This window comes from Cygnus atratus, chromosome 5, assembly GCF_013377495.2.
Source record: "Cygnus atratus isolate AKBS03 ecotype Queensland, Australia chromosome 5, CAtr_DNAZoo_HiC_assembly, whole genome shotgun sequence".
In the NCBI taxonomy this organism is placed as follows: Eukaryota; Metazoa; Chordata; class Aves; order Anseriformes; family Anatidae; genus Cygnus; species Cygnus atratus.
In genome coordinates this window covers 2,125,630-2,145,350 of record NC_066366.1, presented here as the reverse complement: position 1 = coordinate 2,145,350, position 19,721 = coordinate 2,125,630, and the positions used below count along the sequence as shown (strand labels likewise).

At 34.9% G+C, this 19,721-nt stretch overlaps 1 protein-coding gene across 1 annotated transcript in view; it reads left to right on the top strand.

Annotated features, from left to right (window-relative positions):
• ZNF143 (zinc finger protein 143) overlaps positions 1-19,472 on the top strand; it is a 39,416-nt gene extending 19,944 nt beyond the window's left edge. The window contains exons 8-16 of the mRNA XM_035550127.2: positions 3,302-3,421; positions 4,577-4,652; positions 6,160-6,285; positions 8,411-8,590; positions 9,854-10,081; positions 11,338-11,486; positions 13,047-13,208; positions 14,012-14,158; positions 17,331-19,472. Of these exons, the coding sequence (XP_035406020.1) occupies positions 3,302-3,421; positions 4,577-4,652; positions 6,160-6,285; positions 8,411-8,590; positions 9,854-10,081; positions 11,338-11,486; positions 13,047-13,208; positions 14,012-14,158; positions 17,331-17,414 (1,272 nt within the window). The 3' untranslated portion in view covers positions 17,415-19,472. The remainder of the gene's footprint in view (positions 1-3,301; positions 3,422-4,576; positions 4,653-6,159; positions 6,286-8,410; positions 8,591-9,853; positions 10,082-11,337; positions 11,487-13,046; positions 13,209-14,011; positions 14,159-17,330) is intronic.
• The last annotated feature ends 249 nt before the right edge of the window (positions 19,473-19,721 follow it).

Genomic DNA, 19,721 nt, shown 5'->3' with positions numbered 1-19,721 from the left:
AAAAATACTTCCAGTTCTTCTGCAATCATGTTGTTATTATGTAAAAGTATATATAAAAAAAAAACTTTTCGATGTGAAAGTATTGACTTAAAAGTTCTAAGGGTAATGGAGAATACAGGTTAAACTTATGAAGTCTGAGGACTTTTTTTAACCTGAGATTTGTAAAATTGTGTAAGGAGAGCAGTCTTCCTCATCATAGAACGCCTCATTAAAGAGAACACCTCATTAAAGAAAGAAAGAAAAAAAAAAAGAAAAATACATTGTAGCCTTCAAAGAGTTATGAACAACAACAGAAAATAATAACAAGACCCTATACCCTCACGTGCTCAAATGACAGAATCAGAAATGGGTAAGTCATTTCACTGAGAATGATATCGTCATCAGAGAAGTACTGTTTTTTTGTTTTTGTGTAATTTAAGAGGTAATGAACTAGATAACAATGAAAAATATCTTCCAAGGTAAAATATCTTACAATACCCATGAAAGAGAGAATTATAGGCTCACCTTTGACAGTGACCTCAAAATCCTCTATTCTTTTTGTTTGTTTGTTTGTTTTAAGTTAGGTCCCACAATATTTAAAGCCAAAGACACTCCACAGTTGTCTGTGTGGCATGACTGTGAAAGGAGAGAAAAGCCAATACATACATTATCTATGGTATTGGAATATATTCCATAAAATGAAATCAAGAAATTCTGGGGTTTTGCACACTTTTAGGTTTGAATAGGGATACAACTCCATCAAAATGCAAAATTCAAGGAAGAGCAGAATAAGATTTTGGTTGGCTTTAAGTAAAAGTAAAATAAGAGCCTATTAAACAAAATGTCCCGAATATTAAACAAAATGATATAATCATATTAATCATATAATCATATTAAACAAAATGAACCAAAGAACTGAGGGGCCCAAAGCCCTTATTTCTGAAAATGTTGACTGTGGTTATATCGTGGTGTGATCAGATACCTACTTGTAACTCGTTCAGAAATACTATATTGCTTGAGATAAAATAGCTTAATATTTAGATATAGTATTAAATAAGTGTATATTTATAAATTCTTTATGAAGTTCACAGTAACACAAGAACAGAACAGATGTTATGCTTCTGAGTAGTCATTCAAATCAGTTACATACGGTTAGGGTTTTTACCAAAGCAAAAAAAAAAAAAAAAAGTAAAACCTCATTGTGATTTGTACATGTGAGAACAAAAGTCTGTGTGACCGAACGGATATCACACATTATTTCTTTTCAAGTCTGTCATACCCATCTGTTCACGATAAAAGCAGAATCATATGACTGGTTCATATGGATATGATATAAAAATCTTATCTGAGGTCTCTGTTACCTTTGTTGTTCTCCTGTGCTACCTGTCTGAACTAAGTTAGGATGCATTTGTGATTACTTTTAAACTTTAGGGTTTTTTTTTTTTTTTGTCTAAGTGTTTTGAAAAACACAATTTCTCTCAAAGTGTCAAATTATTATAAAGGTGCTTTGTTTATGCTATTTTGTTTTTGTGCCTAACATCTGAATTTGTTATTTCTTTAGAGAACATTATCTTCTAAGAGTAGTAATTTTAATACAATATCTGTCCTTGCTGAATAATAGTACTAACTGAATTCTTAATAATTTTCAACTCATACCAACTAATGTGTTGTGAAGATGCATGCTTCTGCAAACAGTTGTTTGACCAAACAAATGCTCATGATTTTCAACTGATTTTTTTTCATGCGTGTTTTATCCTTTATCCCAATCTTTGTATTGATAAAATGTCTGGTTATTTCCTTGTGGATACTAGAAATAGCACATTGATTACAGAATTTTTTAAATTTTCTTTTAAACTTTGACATACTTAGCTTTATAGCAGATCTTAGCTACTACATACATACTGTTATATGCTGAAAATGCAAAAAAAATGCTAACAGTTTTACTGACAGGAAAAAAATAATCCAAAAATGTTTGAGTGTACATACTTAACTAAGATTGCGTTACCAGTGTGTCTTCTCCGCATTAGGCAACACATTGCCAGCAGGTTGAGGGAGGTGATCCTTCACCTCCTTCATCACTGGTGAGACATATTGGGAATGCTTGGTGCAGTTTTGAGCTCTCAGAAAGACATGGACATACTGGAATGAGTCCAGTGGAGGACAGTGGAGATGATTAAAGGCTTGGAGCATCTGACAGGCAAGGAGGGGCTGAGAGAGCTTCTACAGTTTAGATTCCAGAAGACAAGGCTGGGGGATTCTTACCAGAATGTATAAATACCTGATGGGGGCCTGTAAAGATGACTAAGTTAGGCTCTTAGTGGTTGACAGTGACAGGACAAGAGGCAGTTGGCACATATTGAAGTATAAGAAATTCTATTTAAATGTGAGAAAAAAACTTTTGACTCTGAGAAAGACTGGACACTAGCACAGGTTGCCCAGAGACCTCGTGGTGTCTCTGGAGATGCTCAAAATTCAACAGGATACTGCCATGAACAACATGCTGCAGCTGACACTGCTTTGAGTGGTGGAGCTGCAGCAGGGCTGCCTTCCCATCTTACCAGTTCTGTGAAATGCTCTTTGACAATGTGGAATGGAATTGGATCCATAAGAAAAGGGGGTAGTTTGAAAGGATAGACCTTTTAAAAGTCTCAATTACTTTGTGTACAGTTGTATCAAAATGTTTACATTTGGGCTTCTGCCTATTTTTTCAGTCTGTAAGAATGCTCCTTGATTATTAGTGTATGCAAAAAGGCTTTAAAAGTTGCATTGGAAAGCTATTCTGTATGCTTTCCTGTTGTGTCATGCAAGAAAGAAGAGTGCAACCTAGTTCTAGTTGTTCCAATTAGTTTGATTGAAACACAGGCATCACTGAAAAAGTACAAAATGCTTTCCTTAATTTTCAAAAAGTGCTCATTATAAGTGTATTTAATCATTGTTTAGCCTTTGCATGAACTTATCTTTGAAGGTGGTCTGACTTATAGCTAACCTCCCTTAGGAACAGAACCAGTGCCTTAGATGTAATCTAAGCCTTTTCTTTCTAACACTCGTTTTACCACTGGGCTTATTTTTCAAATTAATTTGTATTTGTTGTTGTTTGACTAATTAATGCATGCATTTAAATGTATTAGCTACAAGTAAATATGCTTTACAGTTTCTCTCTTTCATCAAAATCTATGCTTTTTTTTTTTTTGAGGGCTAAGAAATACGTGGCGTAGAAAAGAGACAAAAGAAACCTGTTAGAATCTGCTCTGACTTAACTACAAATAGGGTGTGACTTTCCCAATCCTTTGTATTTTTTTAATGATTTATTTTTCAATTTAAGATTGTCTTGCAAGGACATGGAACAAGAGTGACTGCAAAATCTCAGCAGAGTGGAGAGAAAGCATTTCGCTGTGATTATGATGGCTGTGGAAAACTGTACACAACAGCTCACCATCTTAAGGTGATGAGATGTAAAATGAGCATTGGTACTTTGTAGGCATGATTTTTTTTAAAACAAATTATATGCTTGAAATAATGGAAATGAATAGAGAGACAATTGCAACGGTGATGGTTTGTCAAATGTTTATTGGGTTGATACTACAATAATTGGTTGTCTCAGATGTTCATCCAATTTTGCTTAGTGTTCTGAGATGATGTGCTTTTTGAAAACTGAGCATCTAATAGACTATAGTCGTGGACTAAAAAAATATACTCTATCTGTTAATGTGCACTATAACTTAAAAAAGAATAAACGTTGACTGTAAATGGTACTTATTTAGCTGTCAGATTAGGTTGGATGCGGATGTGGCGTGCTGGGCTCTTATATTGTTAGCATGTAAGAAATCTCTTGTAGGTTCCACCAGCAGTATCACAGGAATTCTGAAATCCAGTGTTCACTTTCTCTAATCTACATGTATGCTTGATCATGCAAGAATTCCAGAGTCTGAAAGATTTTTTCATCATAAGTCTAATTCTTCAAAACAATTGAACATTCAAAGTGAAGAGCTGGAACATTTTCTTTACAAATGGCAACTCCTTATTTCTCTCATGCGTTTTGTTTGTTTTTTGGTTGCTTGTTTTTGTTTTTAAATAATTTAAAATATTACTGGAAACAGTAAAAATGTAGAGTTCAGTTTAGGCTGAGGTAATCACTTGCAGATGAGGTAAACTCCCTGCAGTAGAGCACTGTTGAGTCAGTGAGTAACTGACTGCATGGATTATATGCTACAATGGTGTCCTTGCTGTAGAGATTTCATGCAATGTAAGAGGATCAGTAGAAGTTCTCAGTGGAGTTAAAAATCAAGAGAGAGCGAGCCTGAGGCATTTATGCATACAGAGTTTTGTAGTTGCACATCGTCAATTGCACATATATTTACAGAAATGTTTTTTGCAAAACTGACTCAAAAGGATTAGGCTAGACCTTTGAATGAGACATCTGTAATTTTAAGGAAAACACTGCTACCATGTTCTGTTAACTTTTATCACTGAGTTAAGGACATTTTAATGTGAATCTTAGGAAGAGAAATAAAATGCATTGTCTTCAAGAATGAGCTGTTTGTTTTGAAGTAATCAGATGCAACATTTCACTAAATCAGTGTATTGGATGTCTTGGCAGGTACATGAAAGGTCACACACAGGAGACAGACCGTATCAGTGTGAACATCCTGGATGTGGTAAAGCTTTTGCAACAGGTAATCTTTTGTAGACTAGCTCTTACTGCTTGCTAATGTTTGTCCATATAAGATAAGTTTTTAGTAATTTTTTTTAAACTTCTAAGTAAAAGAACCTGCTTGGGAATACATTTATGAGAACTACAGAAAAAAGTAATTTCATCTAGAGTAGCAGATGGAAAGGAAGAAGGGGGAATGAGGTGAAACACTTAACACTTTCCCTTAGTCTTCACCAGTCATGCTACAGTCAGATTTTATCTTGAGAAAACAGTCCTTTCTTAAGGTAAAACTAATAATATAAATTAAATGAGGCGATAATAAGCTGAACCTGCTGGCTGGAGGCAAACACATGATCATCTGTTTCAAAGTTGAAAAGAACTTGGATGGGAGGTCCTCTTATTTTAGTATTCTTTATCTAATTGTATCAGAGTGACATTTCTCTTGAAGTGAACTCTGCATTTCATACAGACTAATCCATTCATGTGTGGCTATAAACAGCTTTTTGTCTACTAATACCATATTTGTGGTCAGAGCCATTGTACCACCTTAGTTCAACAACCCTTGCCTTTGGTATAGTTCATGTTAAGTACTGAATGCTCTCATTTTAAATATTTATAACTTCACTGGGTTGGATCATGAAATTGAGTTTATTTTAGATTTAAGAATGAATTAATGTTCTAGTTGGTAGCCATCCTGTGTGTTTTTCAGAAATCAAAAATAGGAATTTTAGGTGTTTTAGGGATATATTGAGAACACACTGAAATTAAAGCAGGTGCCATCTTACAGACTATTACTTTACTTTGTGTAAATATACATCACTAGTGGACAGAAGGAAAATTCAAGTTTCTGTTTTTAAATTGCTTTTCAGGTGTTCTCTGGTCATGATATTTTCAGGGAAGTGCAGAAGGGAAAATATTGTTAAAATGCAAAAAAATATTTTTTTGCATTTTAAAAAATGCAAAAAATGCAAAAAAATATTGTTAAATTGCAAAATTGTTAACAAAGAGGGTCTGATCCAAAGCTTGCTTTAGATTTGTAGAGTTTTTGATGATGATGAGTTTCTGAAAGTAGTCTTGTCTACTTAGTAGTCTAGGGAGTGAGCATCTGTGACTGCTGTCAGTTGGCATGTGATGATAATATGGTTTAAAAAAATTAGAATAACTTGGAGCCCAGATAGCAGTAGATATTATTACTATTGACTTCATTATTGATTTTCGTATGAGCTAACAAATGCCATTTAGATGATGGTGTTAGTATGAAAAAAAAGAGTAGGATAGAGAGCATACAGCTTCCTCAGAAGACAGAATAAATATTTGTCCACGTTATAATCATTACAGTTTATCCCTCTGAAGGAAGTAAGAAGTATACTTCCTTAATAAATGAAGAAAGAAAAAAAATTATAAACTGTATCTAGAGTTCTGTTGGTCTGTATGGTAGAATGAAGAGCTTGTAAAGAGTCAAAGAGTGATGGTTTCTGACCATCCTAATTTTGTATTTATACTGTTATAACATCTTTTCTGATCTTCAGGGTATGGGTTAAAAAGTCATGTCCGAACACACACTGGTGAAAAGCCGTATCGGTGCACAGAAGAAAATTGCACCAAATCATTCAAGACTTCAGGAGACCTGCAGAAACACATTCGAACTCACACAGGTACTATTATCACTTTTTTTTTTCTGGTTAATTCACGTATGTGGATTTTTTTCTCTGATTGCTCTGTTACTTTATACTTATGAAATGAGCCTGTGTATGTTCTTTCTGAAGCCCAGTGAGCTCAAAAACGTTTCAGCATGGTTAACAATTTACTGCAAATCCAGCATGCTCTTATTATAAGAGCGCTGAAGCATTCACACTACCATTGCAAATGCACCAACATTTAGCAGTGTCACGTTGTCACTTGGTGCCTTTATGGTTTCATTTGCAGCTATAAAAGAACAAGGATCTTCCCCTCACTAATCCAGCTTACCTTTTAGAAATGGCATCAGTGTTTTTACATTTTGGTGCTTTGAGATAAATTGCTTGTGGGTTTCATGAAGATTAATAGTTCTCAGATTATTGCTATCCCCATTTCCCTTATTGCAGCACAAAAATGAACGAACATATGCTACAAAAAACAAATGTTAATAAATATTCCAAACGTGTAAAAAATAAAACCAAGTCCTTTGTGCAAACGGATGGAGTTGTGTGTGTTCATACTCTATGCAACAGTGCACCCAGAGGAGGCGAGCAAGTCCAGGGACACTGCCCACTCTCCCATGGCTTTGAAACTTTATCCTATAGACCAGTGTTTCGTGCTTTCCTCATTTTCTGCCTATTTTAGCCCAAAGTGATTTCAGTGGCAGGCCAGTCTCACTTCCTGCTGCCATCATGTGCTTTGCCACGGCTCCTGGATAGCCGATTCTGGTGTCAGAAAAGCTGGTGGCACCAGATGCTGCTCGGCTTCCTCGTGGCTCCTGCGGGAAAGAGCTTGAAAGCATTGTGACCTGCTTTGCATTGCTGGTGCTGAAAATCTCAGTCATCTGGAGACAGGTCACTTTTCTAGCAACTCCATTAGAAACATAAAGGCTGGCCCCGCAAACAAGTCCGATGACATTCTTGCAGGCATTCTCGAAGAACAATCATTGTTTTGGTTTGTAATGGAGGGTCTGTTGTTGGGCGGGGTGACTCTGCAGCCCTGCTCCTTTCAGGCTGTAATTTGAGGTTCTGCGGTGAAGGAAGGATTAGGGGAGCCATGGTAACACAACATTGAGGCGTGTACACTCACATACACTCTGCCTTGGCAGAAAACTGAAAAACCTTCCCGAAACAGCTGCCTTAAGGAATGAATTACAGTTTCCTCTGCCAAGGAGCTAACTACTTTGGAGTTTCATGGTATTAATGTCTGTATCAGGACTTCATTTTTTATTTCTGCCTTTAAGTATTTAAAATCGTATCTGTAGTGGTAATCTGCCCTCTCTTGCTCTCAGATTCCTCTTTGGTAAACAGTACAGTGAGTGTAATGTACTTAGCTCTAAGCAGTGTGAAATTACGACAGAACAGCATGTCAGGTGTCTTGCACTTCTCCAAAGTCAGCCCCGCTTTGCTCTGTCCCCCAGCAACTCTATGTGCTTTGGTAGATCTGAAGGGTCAGGGAGATTAGGTACGGACTGATCTTATCTGTCATTCATGGTGAAGGTTTTGGTGGAATTAAGTGAGTTATTGTGTTTAAATTTATAAGAATAGTCTTACTAACAACAACAAAAAATCTGTATTTGTGATTGCTTTGGTTTTGGGGTTTGAAACTTGAGTTTCAAAGCTGTCTCTCTTTACAAAGTTGGCTCTGCTCTTTTAGGTTAAGTGCTTTCTGTGGTGAGTTTTACTAATCAATCTGGATCTTGGTTATATACTAAATCATGAAGGTATTTTTTCATCTTGTTCATTACAATTGAGAAATATACAAATAGTATAATACACTTGTATTGGACAATGTATGTAAGAATTTGTATGGGGGGGTTAAATACATGTTAGAATATGGCACAGTATGAAAGCTAGTCAGCAACTGAGTCTGTTTTGTACATCATAAAGTACTAACCTAAATACTTCATAATTTAGATCACAGACTACAGTTTTCTGAAATTTTGCTAGATACTGCTAAAGAGCACTCCATGTTCACATGCTCATGGTATTTCTGACTGAGGTTCTTAATTAGATAGCTTTGGTTTCCAACATTCAGGGTAACTTAATGATTTTTGTTTTCTTTCATATTTTTTCCATGTGTACCTTTTCTTTTTTTTTTCAGGTGAAAGGCCCTTTAAATGTCCTTTTGAAGGATGTGGCAGGTCGTTCACAACGTCTAATATTAGAAAGGTTCACATCAGGACACATACAGGCGAAAGACCTTATTACTGTACAGAGCCAGGATGTGGGAGAGCTTTTGCCAGTGCAACTAATTATAAGAATCATGTGAGAATACACACAGGTATATGAATGGTGTTTTTGTGTTTTGAAGTGGAACCTGCTTGGGAGGGCCTGTGTCATTCTTTTTGTTTTGAACACTGTTTTGGTGCACTGTAATTGGGTATAGTCATGGTTATGTGACCTGACCTGGTACTTTCATTTGGGCCTTATCTCCCCTCAGCTGTGGGGAGTTAAGCAGTTAATTTTCCCTCCTTGCTGTCAAGGTAGAAAAAATTTCATTTGACTCCAAAGCTCTTTGAAATGAATGCAAAACTTTGTCTTCAGTGGACACCAGGTTAGATACTTAATATGGTTCTAGGGCTTGCCAGTGTTGTGAGATGTATATTAAATAACAGCAAAGCATAAGCCTGAGCTTGACTTTGGCTCACCTTTATGAGTCACCCTTTCATCTTAGTTGTATTTTCCTTGCTCCAGGAATGGTGATCAAAACCTTCTTTTCATAGACCAGAGCTGAAAATACTTAGCCACCTTGATTGGCAGGGTTAGTCAGCAGAAATAATCTGCACAAATTAGAAGGCTCTAAAATGTAATAACTATTAATAGCTCTTACTATATATATAATATCATCTTGGTAGCCTTATATACAGCCTTATATATTTTATAGAAACACAGGCAAATTTGATGGAGATGAGTTTTGTATCTCAGATTATCTTTTTAGTTTATAATGTAATTTGGATGTTTGTTTCATTGGTTTTAAATTAAAGGTGCTTTTTATGTTAAACCATAATTGTTTAAACATATGCTTCCTGTAGATTTCTTCAGACCTTAAAGACTCAAAAGTAAGATAAATTCTACTAGTGTAACAACATAGCTGATCACTGAAGAAAAGTACAGAGCTTCCACTAATAAAGGAACAAAATTGTCAGTGCTGTGCCAAACTGATATTTAGGTTGGTATCTTCCCAGAAGCGCATGGTGCTATGTATGTCACACAGTGATGCAGTTTGCATTTGCTTTCATCCTTAGGATCCGTTTCAAAAGATTCTGCAGATTGCATCTTTCAGACTGCATCATTTTCTGTCTTCATCAGAAGGACATTTTATATGGAATGATAGGGAGAAAAAAGGGCCTAACTTTCACTGGCAGATTAAAAAAAAAAAAAGACAGTGAGAGGTTGCATTGATAAACTAGAGCTTCACTACTGCCTTTGAAATTGAAGTTTGGTTGGTAATAAAGACGTGTCACTAAATATCTACAAATTTGTTGACAATTTTATTTGTGCATCCTGGATAAAGTTCTCTTTACCCATTCTGTTTTCCATACAGGGGAAAAGCCCTATGTCTGTACAGTTCCTGGTTGTGATAAACGTTTTACAGAGTATTCCAGTTTATACAAACATCACGTTGTACATACTCATTCCAAACCATACAACTGTAATCACTGTGGGAAAACATACAAGCAGATTTCTACACTCGCTATGCACAAGCGGACAGCACATAATGACACAGAGCCAATTGAAGAAGAACAAGAGGCTTTTTTTGAGCCACCTCCAGGTTAGAGTTTCAGACTTAGAATCTCTTGTTGTAACAAATGGGGTTGATAATATTTTGCTGTTTTTTATATCCAAATGAAAACATAGATAAAAATCTGAGGTATTTAATAAAGTTATTTAACTTCTTTGTAAGGCTTTTTAGTGTGGTAGTCAATTTGTAAACAGAAACCAAGAGTAATTGACCAGCTCATAAACTGAGTTTTATAGCAAGCTGAGAATAAGAGAGAAAATAGAGTTGCAGTCCCAGCAAACCTGCCATAAAAATCCTGCTATGAACATGAATGTGGGAAGGAACCTGCCAGAGTGTAAAATGTTTGGTTGCAACCTAGGGGATTTTTCTGAGTGCGTAAAACACTATAGTTGTTGGCAGTCTTTGGGGAGGAATAAAGGTACTGCGTTGTGGAAGGGAAGAATCTGTCTGTGCAGCACCCTCAGACTGTGCTGGTTTTTCTGCAGTTAACAGCAGTTTCTGTGAACAGTCCTAGAGGCAAAAATGAAAACAAGCTTGAGTGTTGTGGTACTCCTTTAGTATGTTTTTTATGATACGAGTGTTGTATCCTATGAATATAAAAAATTAGGCTAAAGGAAGTATTTCAAGAACAGTTACAAATGTCAAATTCTGATTTTAGATGTGACTAAGATAGGAAATACAGATACAAACTGTTTTGGTCAGATTAGTCGTTGTATTTTACTACAGATATTTGGGAAACTGCACTGAATGCCTCAAGCAAATTTGCTATAGTCTAATGCCATCTTTTAAGAGCATGATAAGATTCATTTGCTGAGGTTAAACATTTATTAAGATAATTAACGCTACTTAAATCTTCACACAAAGGCATCGCTGTATTCTTCTGTATGTTTGTTAATGAGTAACTTTGAAAAACTGCCGGTTGTGGTCTCATGAAGCCTCTTGTATGGAAAGGTTAACGTTTGCAGAATTAATTAGAATTGTCACCTTTTTAATGTTTGCTTATAAACTATATAAATACTACACATAATGAAAATACACATTTAGATGTGTTGTAACTTATTGCTAGAAGACTGTACCCCAGGTTCTAAAAACAAATAATTTGAGACTTTCTGACTTGCTTTTGGTGTTTTTCCTTCTTTTGTTTTTCTCATCTTTCCACTACCGTTTTTCTACTGAAGTATTTAAAAACCTTCAAACCAGGCTGGCGTTTAATTGTTGTCATTTATCTTTCCTGCCAGTCTTTTAGAGTATGTAAACTACCCTCTTGCTTTCTTTGTGTCAAACAGGTCAAGGTGAAGATGTTCTCAAAGGCTCACAGATAGCCTATGTGACAGGTGTGGAGGGAGAAGATGTAATTTCTGCACAGGTTGCTACAGTTACTCAGTCAGGATTAGGTCAACAAGTAGCACTAATTTCACAGGATGGAACCCAACATGTAAGTAACCCGTGTGCTACAGAAATGACAAAAATACGTTGAGAATTAAGGCTGGTGGTTGTGTATGCTCCATGGGCTTTCTCAAATGAGTTAGGATCCTTAATAAGTATGTACATGGATTTCTTATGGAAATAAATTTCTTTGGAGCTCATGTAGTATGTTTAAGGTTGGGCCTCCTCTGGAATACCTGAATTTAGACCACATATTCTGATATCTGAAACTGTATTAATACAATTCAAACTTTTTTTTACTGTCCTTGTTATCTTTGTCACTGTTAACAACTCAAAGTCTATTGTGCTCACAATGTTGGCACAGGCTATTGCAACAACTGTTACATCTACAGCCTATTTTCTGAGGTTTCCCAGAATTCCCTGATTATTCTATTAATATTTGATGATCATCTTCACTGTTGTCTTGCCTGCACACACTTTTTAGGAAAAATAGTCTTTTTAGTCCAGCTGTCTGTTTTACAAGCTGTTTGGTAGTGTTAAATTCTTACTGTTTCTAACATAAACAAGAGAGGATGAAAAAAGGAATGTTTTGATGCTATCTCCACTTGAAAATTCCTGTGCGTAGCTTTTTTTTTAAGGTGTTGGTATGAAATTTCACTAAGAGGGGATTTCAACACAATTCTTTAGTTTAGCTCTATTAATATGTTGAAGGCATACAGGGAAAATTATATTTCTGCTGAGAAGGTACCTGATATGCCAGTAGCATGTGAAAAATATCTTCTAAATTAGACTTGGAGATGAAAAATTAAAGATGTCTGTTATATTGTCAGCCCTGAATACTGCAGTAATACTAAGTAACTAGCATTTTTACCCTCTGACTGAAGGCCTTCAGGCCTTAACATGGAGTTCTTCTCACTTTTATTAATCCTTCAGCTTGACTTCAGTTCTGGGATGTTTTTATTGCCTTCTAAATCAGACATCAAATCACTTAACTGATGCCCTATTACATTTATACAGGAGACATCAGTAATTCATATTGTTGGGAATTCATATTGGTGGGAAGTATGCACCCTTTTTCTTACTACTGAGCCATTGTTTTATTTCTGTAAACAGATACGTGTGTTTGAAAGATCATGGGATGTTACATCTCCACCTGTAAGATGTATGTAGTGAGGGCTTTTCATCCCAGACTGGGACTTCTCCAAAGAGTGACACTAATTCTCAGGAAATGCATGAGTATCCCTGTCAGGAAGTAGAATAACAGCTACTACATCTTGTGACCAGTATGTTACTTGTGAACCGGATTTTAAATGTTTTTTCCAGTGTTACTGTGAACAAGTAGCCTTTTCATTCTGGATTATTAAGACAGTTTGTTTCAAATCAGGAAACTGAACTTCCGGGAGTATTCCTGCTGAAGCAACCAGCAGGAATTTGTTTGACATTATGCTGTTAAACTTCAAATGCATATCATGTTGTTTTTTGTTTTTTTTTCAAATCTTACTTAGAAACATTTACCTGAAAACACGTTATGTTGCTAAAAGCTAAAACTCAAGTATGACTTGAACATCAGTTAAACTTCTTTTACTTCAGGATATACTTTGTGTTTCAGGTCAACATATCTCAGGCAGATATGCAGGCCATAGGAAATACTATCACTATGGTAACACAAGATGGCACCACTATCACAGTCCCCACCCATGATGCTGTCATCTCTTCTGCGGGAACGCATTCTGTAGCAATGGTTACTGCAGAAGGCACTGAAGGACAGCAGGTAAAGTATTTTCCTGTGTACATGTGTAATGTTCCTTTATGAGATAATATAAAATAGGCACATCAGCCATCACAATTCTGTCATTCACATAGATTTATCTAATGAAAGCAGTTTTCAACACCTGGTCATATCATTCCCATCAGAAGACTATGATGTGTTCTATTCCAGTGTTGTACAACAAAATATTGCTGGATGTTTTAGAAACAATACTTTGTCCCCAAGAAAAATTCTTGAGGTACCAATCTGATAATTCATGTATGTATACGTGAAATAAGACACAGAAATACTAAACATCTCCCCAGAGTCAAACAGTAAATGAGTGGCAAAGCTAAAAATTGAATCCAGTATGAACTGTAACTTTATCGCTTCATACCATGGGATTGTAATTTATTTGGCAGAGAGGAAATACTTGTATGTATTTTCAGTTTTGCTTTTAATATATGAATACAATAGCTAACGTTTCTAGTAGAAATAGAGTCATACAGATTTTAATATTCAGGTTAAAATGCATTCCACTGTTTTAAAAATGTACCATGTGAAAAAGAACGTATTTATTTTTCTGTACAGGTACAGTTACTGAATTCTGTGCAGTTCTGAGGATATTTATGTTTTGAGAGCTAGCATAACTTTCAGAAACACGGTGATGGTAACCTTTCTTAAAAAATGATCTGTTTTGCAGGATAAAATTATGTTCATAAATAATCATTGCTTTGAATTTAACTTTACATTTGAAGAAAAATGTTGCATGAGTTGAATAATGGTAGTCTGAAATCATCCAGTTGATTCTTTCTTTGGTCCTGAAGGTTGCTATTGTGGCTCAAGACTTAGCAGCATTTCATAGTGCCTCATCAGAAATGGGACATCAGCAACATGGGCACCATTTAGTGACTACAGAAACTAGACCTGTTACATTGTTGGCTACATCCAATGGAACACAAATTGCAGTACAGGTAAGACGACGATAAATACTTTTTGGAGTGTTTCTTGCTTCTGAAGCTAGAAGCTCCTAATATTATAACAAAATGAATATAATTAGCTTGTCTTCCCTGAAAAAAATAGTCCATAACCATATGACCTCATCCTATTTAAAACAATATATAGGATTAGCAAGAGGAATAATAAGTACCTGGTTTTTCAAATCTGCTTGTCGAACTTTGCAAAAGGGTAGATTCAAGGAGGGCCAAATTTACGGCCAAGGAAATCTTTTGCAGGAGAAGGATATACATAGTACTTTGGAGTCATGAGTCTTCAGTGGAAGAGTGCTTTCATTCATCCTTCAGCATTGCATATTGAGCTGATGAAGAATGACATGTTATCAAAGTTAAATGGCTGTGAACTCCCCTGTACAGATAAAACTACTGAATTTTTTATTAGTACCCTGAAATGCTAACAACAAACAAGTATGAATAGTTCTGTAGGAAAAGTAAAAATCAGAAATTTCTGGAAATAGTCTTCATTTGTTTGTGTGCCAGACCAGAACAGTACAAACAGCAGTCTCTGAAAATATTTCCTCATACTGTCCATACACTGTAATAAAAGAGTAATTTCTAGGTATGAAGAAGTTTAATTTAAATTGGCTAATTAAAAAAAAAAAAAAAAAGAAAAAGTGAAAACCAAGCACAAATCAAAATTTTTAGTTAGAAAGTAACTGAAAATAAAACTTAGACAAGTATTTTATAGTTTATTCACAAGTAAGCTTGAGAGAAACTTCTAGGGCAGGAACTATTAGTGTACTTGCTACCTTACTCAAGCAAACAATTTGAGTAAGCGTGTATACTACTTTTATTACATATGACACAATGGTAGGTAAATACGAGCTCTTGTAATTTTAAAAAAATGTTTCTTAAAGTGACATTAGAGTCAGGGTTCAAGTAAATGACTGAGTGATTTTAGAGAAATTGCTTCTCCAAGGACACAATCCAATTTTAAACCCAAAGTAAAAGAAAAGGAGTTAAAGTAGTTTAAATTTTGGTTTGAATGTTAGGATCAGTCCTGCAAAGTGCCTAATACTTTCAGTGCACCTCAGAGCCCTCTTGGTTCTCTGCTTTATTATTTGTATAAATAAGAAGTACGATGGGAATGTAATAAAGCTACCATATTTAAATTTACCATGGAATCGGGACACAACTCTTTGTGGGCTTGATCCTATTGAGCTAGTATCACTACAGAAATGCTTTGTTGTAGAGAACATAGAAAATCACAGGAACCTGACGTCTCAAAATAGTGTGTGGAGGATAATTTTAATACAAGTTTTACTGCCTATGTATTCCAAGGGAGTTGAAGATAGCTTTCTTGAGTGCAGTTTGCATGATGGCCTTTAGCTCTCAAAAATGCATCAAATCATCATCATATTGAACATCAGTTTGGCTGTGCAAAGAGGAAATGCTCAAAAGAGCTTCTAAATAAAAAAGAATTAAGTGGTATATTTTAATATATGTCTTTTAAAAAAATGAAGTTCTTGGAAATAGCTTCAAATAGAAAGGGAAATGTGGAAGATGGACACACAAAGTTCATTTTGGAGGATAAAATATACTTTGCATGTGGAAGTAACAGCAACTTAAGTCTGGTTCCTTCAAATTGTTCATATTTGCTGAAAGTAACAAAAGATCAAAACTTGTGAGTGTTTGAGTCTCATGTTTAATGCCACAGTCTGAGTGTATGTATGCATGCGACTCTCTAAGAGCATAAACTGAAGGGAACTGTGTTCATATTTTCAAGCTGAAATGATAGATTGTTATCTTGCCCCTTGTTAAATTTAACATAGCAAATCAGATGTTGATTGACAAGCAATGAAAGGTAAAAAGCTCATAATTCTGAATTCCTGTTTTGTTGAGTTGTTTGTACTACTCAAAATTCTATGTAAAAGAAAGCATATTTTAGTGATTGTCAAAATTACACACACACATGCACACCCCAAAAAAAAAAAGGAAGGAAAAAAAAAAGAGTAACTTGCATCCTCGTCAGAGAGTCCTTTAAATGAGGAGGAAAATGCCTGTCTTTTACTACCAGCAGTGAAGTTTTTAGTGAAGTTAAGTATCTTTATGTTAATGAAACTTAAGATATACAATATGAATAGTAGAGGAAGTGTTGAAAACTATTCTTGAATGTTCCTGAGTTCTTGATGTGTCTCTTGTATTTCCATACTAATAAATTAATTTACATGGTTCCTAAATATTGATAAGGCCAATAGCCCAATAGCTAGATTCAGGTCCTAAGGAGATGGTAACAGAGCAACTCTTGATTTGAGTGGCTCCACAATGTGATATCCAGTGACTCTAAAACCAAGTTATACATGATATTTAGTACTGTCTATCCAGGTCTATCCATTGGTTAAATAATGTGTTTCCACTTTTCATACTCTTACACATCTTTCTATCTTATGGTAGAGAATGGATAATGGCCAGGTTCACATTTTTGTTAGGTTGGGGTTGTCTTCAGAGTTTGAGTCACAGGATGTACGTGCAGTATAAAACTCTGTGGACCCTTTCTGAAGATTATGTCTGGTTGTCTTTACTCTGGGTTTGCTGGTGTTGCTTCTGACAGCGCCACAGATACATTATCTGCCTTGTTAGTTACAACTACAATATAATAATTTAATCTCTAAACTACTGTGGAATTAAGCAGTGTTATCATGAATGCTTTATATTTATATATGTGTGTGTATATATATTATATGCTGTTGTTCCAAAGATCTTATTTTCTGCATAAGAGTTAAGAAAACTGAAGGTGTTTGTTTGGTTTACCAGTGTTAAAATGTATTTTAATGGCCACCATGAATTTTGAAAGCCTTATCTTAGCTTTGTTGTGTCTGCCAAGGTAAATTATCATCTCCTTTGTGTATCATGAAATGTGTTTACCATGCAGCAGTCTTTGAAGAAAATTAATTCAGTAGATACATAGAAATTCAGTTTAATCTGCTGTCAGCCGCTATCTTAATTTTCATGCTGATTAGATATCTGTTAGTATATACTACCCAGAAGAGGTGTGACAGTACTGATCACACTTACTTGTGCTAAGTATTGATCAGTATCTTTATCTTTGGTTTCACCTTACAAATTTGTAAAGAAAAATTGATCTGTGTAAAATTTTAAATTTATTTATGTTTAAATGCATCTGTTTCAGCTTGGAGAACAACAGTCTCTGGAAGAAGCCATTAGAATAGCCTCCAGAATACAACAGGGTGAAACACCAGGGATTGATGATTAACTTCTAAAACTGCTACCAGAACAATAGAGCGAAAGGTATTTTATTTTCAATCAACAAAGGTCCATGCCAGCAGCAATCCATAAAAACTTTGAAGTTCCCTGCTCATTGATACTATGTACACATTTTATGCAAGAGCAAAGAACATTTTGTAAGTTTTGTGTACATAACCCTTGGAATGGACTGACATCACCTACTTCTAACCGTTGTATATTCAGGAATATGGAATTAGGATTATATAGTAAATTTCCTTGTTATCCTTCATCAGATTTCAGACTGGTCTACAAGCAAGTGAAAAGTGAAATAGAAGTATTGGAATTAATTTTTAATGTCATGTACAAATAATGAAGGCATTGCTGAAGACTTGAAATGTTTAGAATATTATAAGAAAATCATCATTTAAGGAACCCTTACAAGTAGTAAAGAAGACAAAGCCTTTTCAATTGGTTTCCATAAATAGAAAAGTCGTGGATTTTGAGCCTACTGTAAATCTTCGTATTTTGATTTGTTTCATACAGACTTGAATACTGTTTAGATTATCCACCCCATTTCATTCATTGTAAATACAGAATGTTAATGCTGGAAGTGCTAATTATATTATCTTTAAATTGGATTATGTACAAAGGAGAAACTTTGGTTGTTCAATATTAAAGGAAGTAAATCTAATGATTTCGTTTCTTTACATATTTTACTTAAGATGTTACTCTGATTATGCAATAAAATATAACAAGATTGTATTGTCTAGGTAGGATGATATTGTTTGATCTACTGTTTTACTTTTTAATGAGACTGAAGTTAAATTATTTATTTACGGCCTTGTATAATTTTTTCCAAAGTTTATTTATCATAAATTTAAATTTTTGACATTCATTTTTACCATAATACACTAAAGTATATTAAGTTATTAGTGTTAGTAGTTATTTTAAGCATTCTAAAGCACTAAAAAAATATTAAAAAGAAGTAATTAGTCAACTGATTTTGACTAAAAAGTAAACTACCAGTTTTCAAGAGGAATATTTTCAAATGGTGCGTTTGTGGCATAAATGCAAGTACTAATAGTCTATTTTCAACAGTTCTGAGTGCCTGCAGCTACCACTCACTACCTAGGATATGCTGATAATCAGTGCTTTTGAAAATCAGGACAGAAGTTACTAGAAAAAAGGGATTAACTAATGATGATGTAAGTACAATGCTTCTCTCCATTTATAATTCTGTAAAGGAAAAAAAATCCATTGTAGGTAAGTCTAATGCATACAGTAAAATGTAACTTATTTTTTTTTATACGAAAAAGTCTTTACTCTTGTCTTGTTAGCAAGCTTGTTAAGCAAGCTAAACTTTCTTGGCTTCCTGTAAGATTCAGTGCTTACTTCAGATGAGTGTCAAGAGTACTTCTGAAACTGAAGCCTTACCTTTAACCTTCTCAAGGGAAGGATTAAAGGATTAAACATCTTCTGGATGAAATGTTAATTAAGTTATCATTTTTAAATATTGTGAGGTGTACACATTTTACTTAAAAAAAAAAATCATAACTATGTACTTTGAGGTATTTGACCTCAAAAAGGCCAAGTTCAAATACAGTGAAGCTAATTTATTGTGAATTACTTTATCAATATGCGTTGCAGCCTTTTATTTTTTTCATACAGATGGCCAACTGAAAAATGCAGTGAAAGAACGCAATACAGTGGGAAAGATGTGGCCAAAGCAGGCCATTCTCTGGGTGTTACAAAGAAAAACTTGAAAACATTGAGGTTGTCTGCAACCTTTATGTAGGGTTGAGGCTGCTTATTGACTTAGATGCCAGTTTTCCTGACGTTTTAAATAATTTTTGATATCCCGTGGAGATAAACTGTACTATGCAAAGAGAATTAATTACCTGTCAACTAGATCAGTTTCTTAGTTTTTGCAACCATTTAGAAATTAAAGATGTATCATTTGACATGAACGTTCAAGTTTTTTTCTTAAATTTTGTTGCTAATAGTTTTTGGAAACGGTGGCTGGAAGTGATTTAGCAAAGAAAAAACTTGTTCTTCTCATTTCCCAGGACATTTTCTGACCACTGTACAAATGTGAGTATTAGTTCCCCTTTCATACTAGTTAGTTTGCTCCAAGGCATTCAAAACCAGCTGGGTCAGGAAAAGCTGCTGTATCTTTTAAGTGATTTCTCTTATTGCATCTTACCAGCTGTTCTTGCAAAACTCCCAAGTCAAAGGTTATGCTTCCCCCATACTTACTCCTATAAAGGAAAACATACTTAATTACTGAATAAACAAGCCAGACTGACTTATGCGGCTTAGCATTTAAAGACAAGCA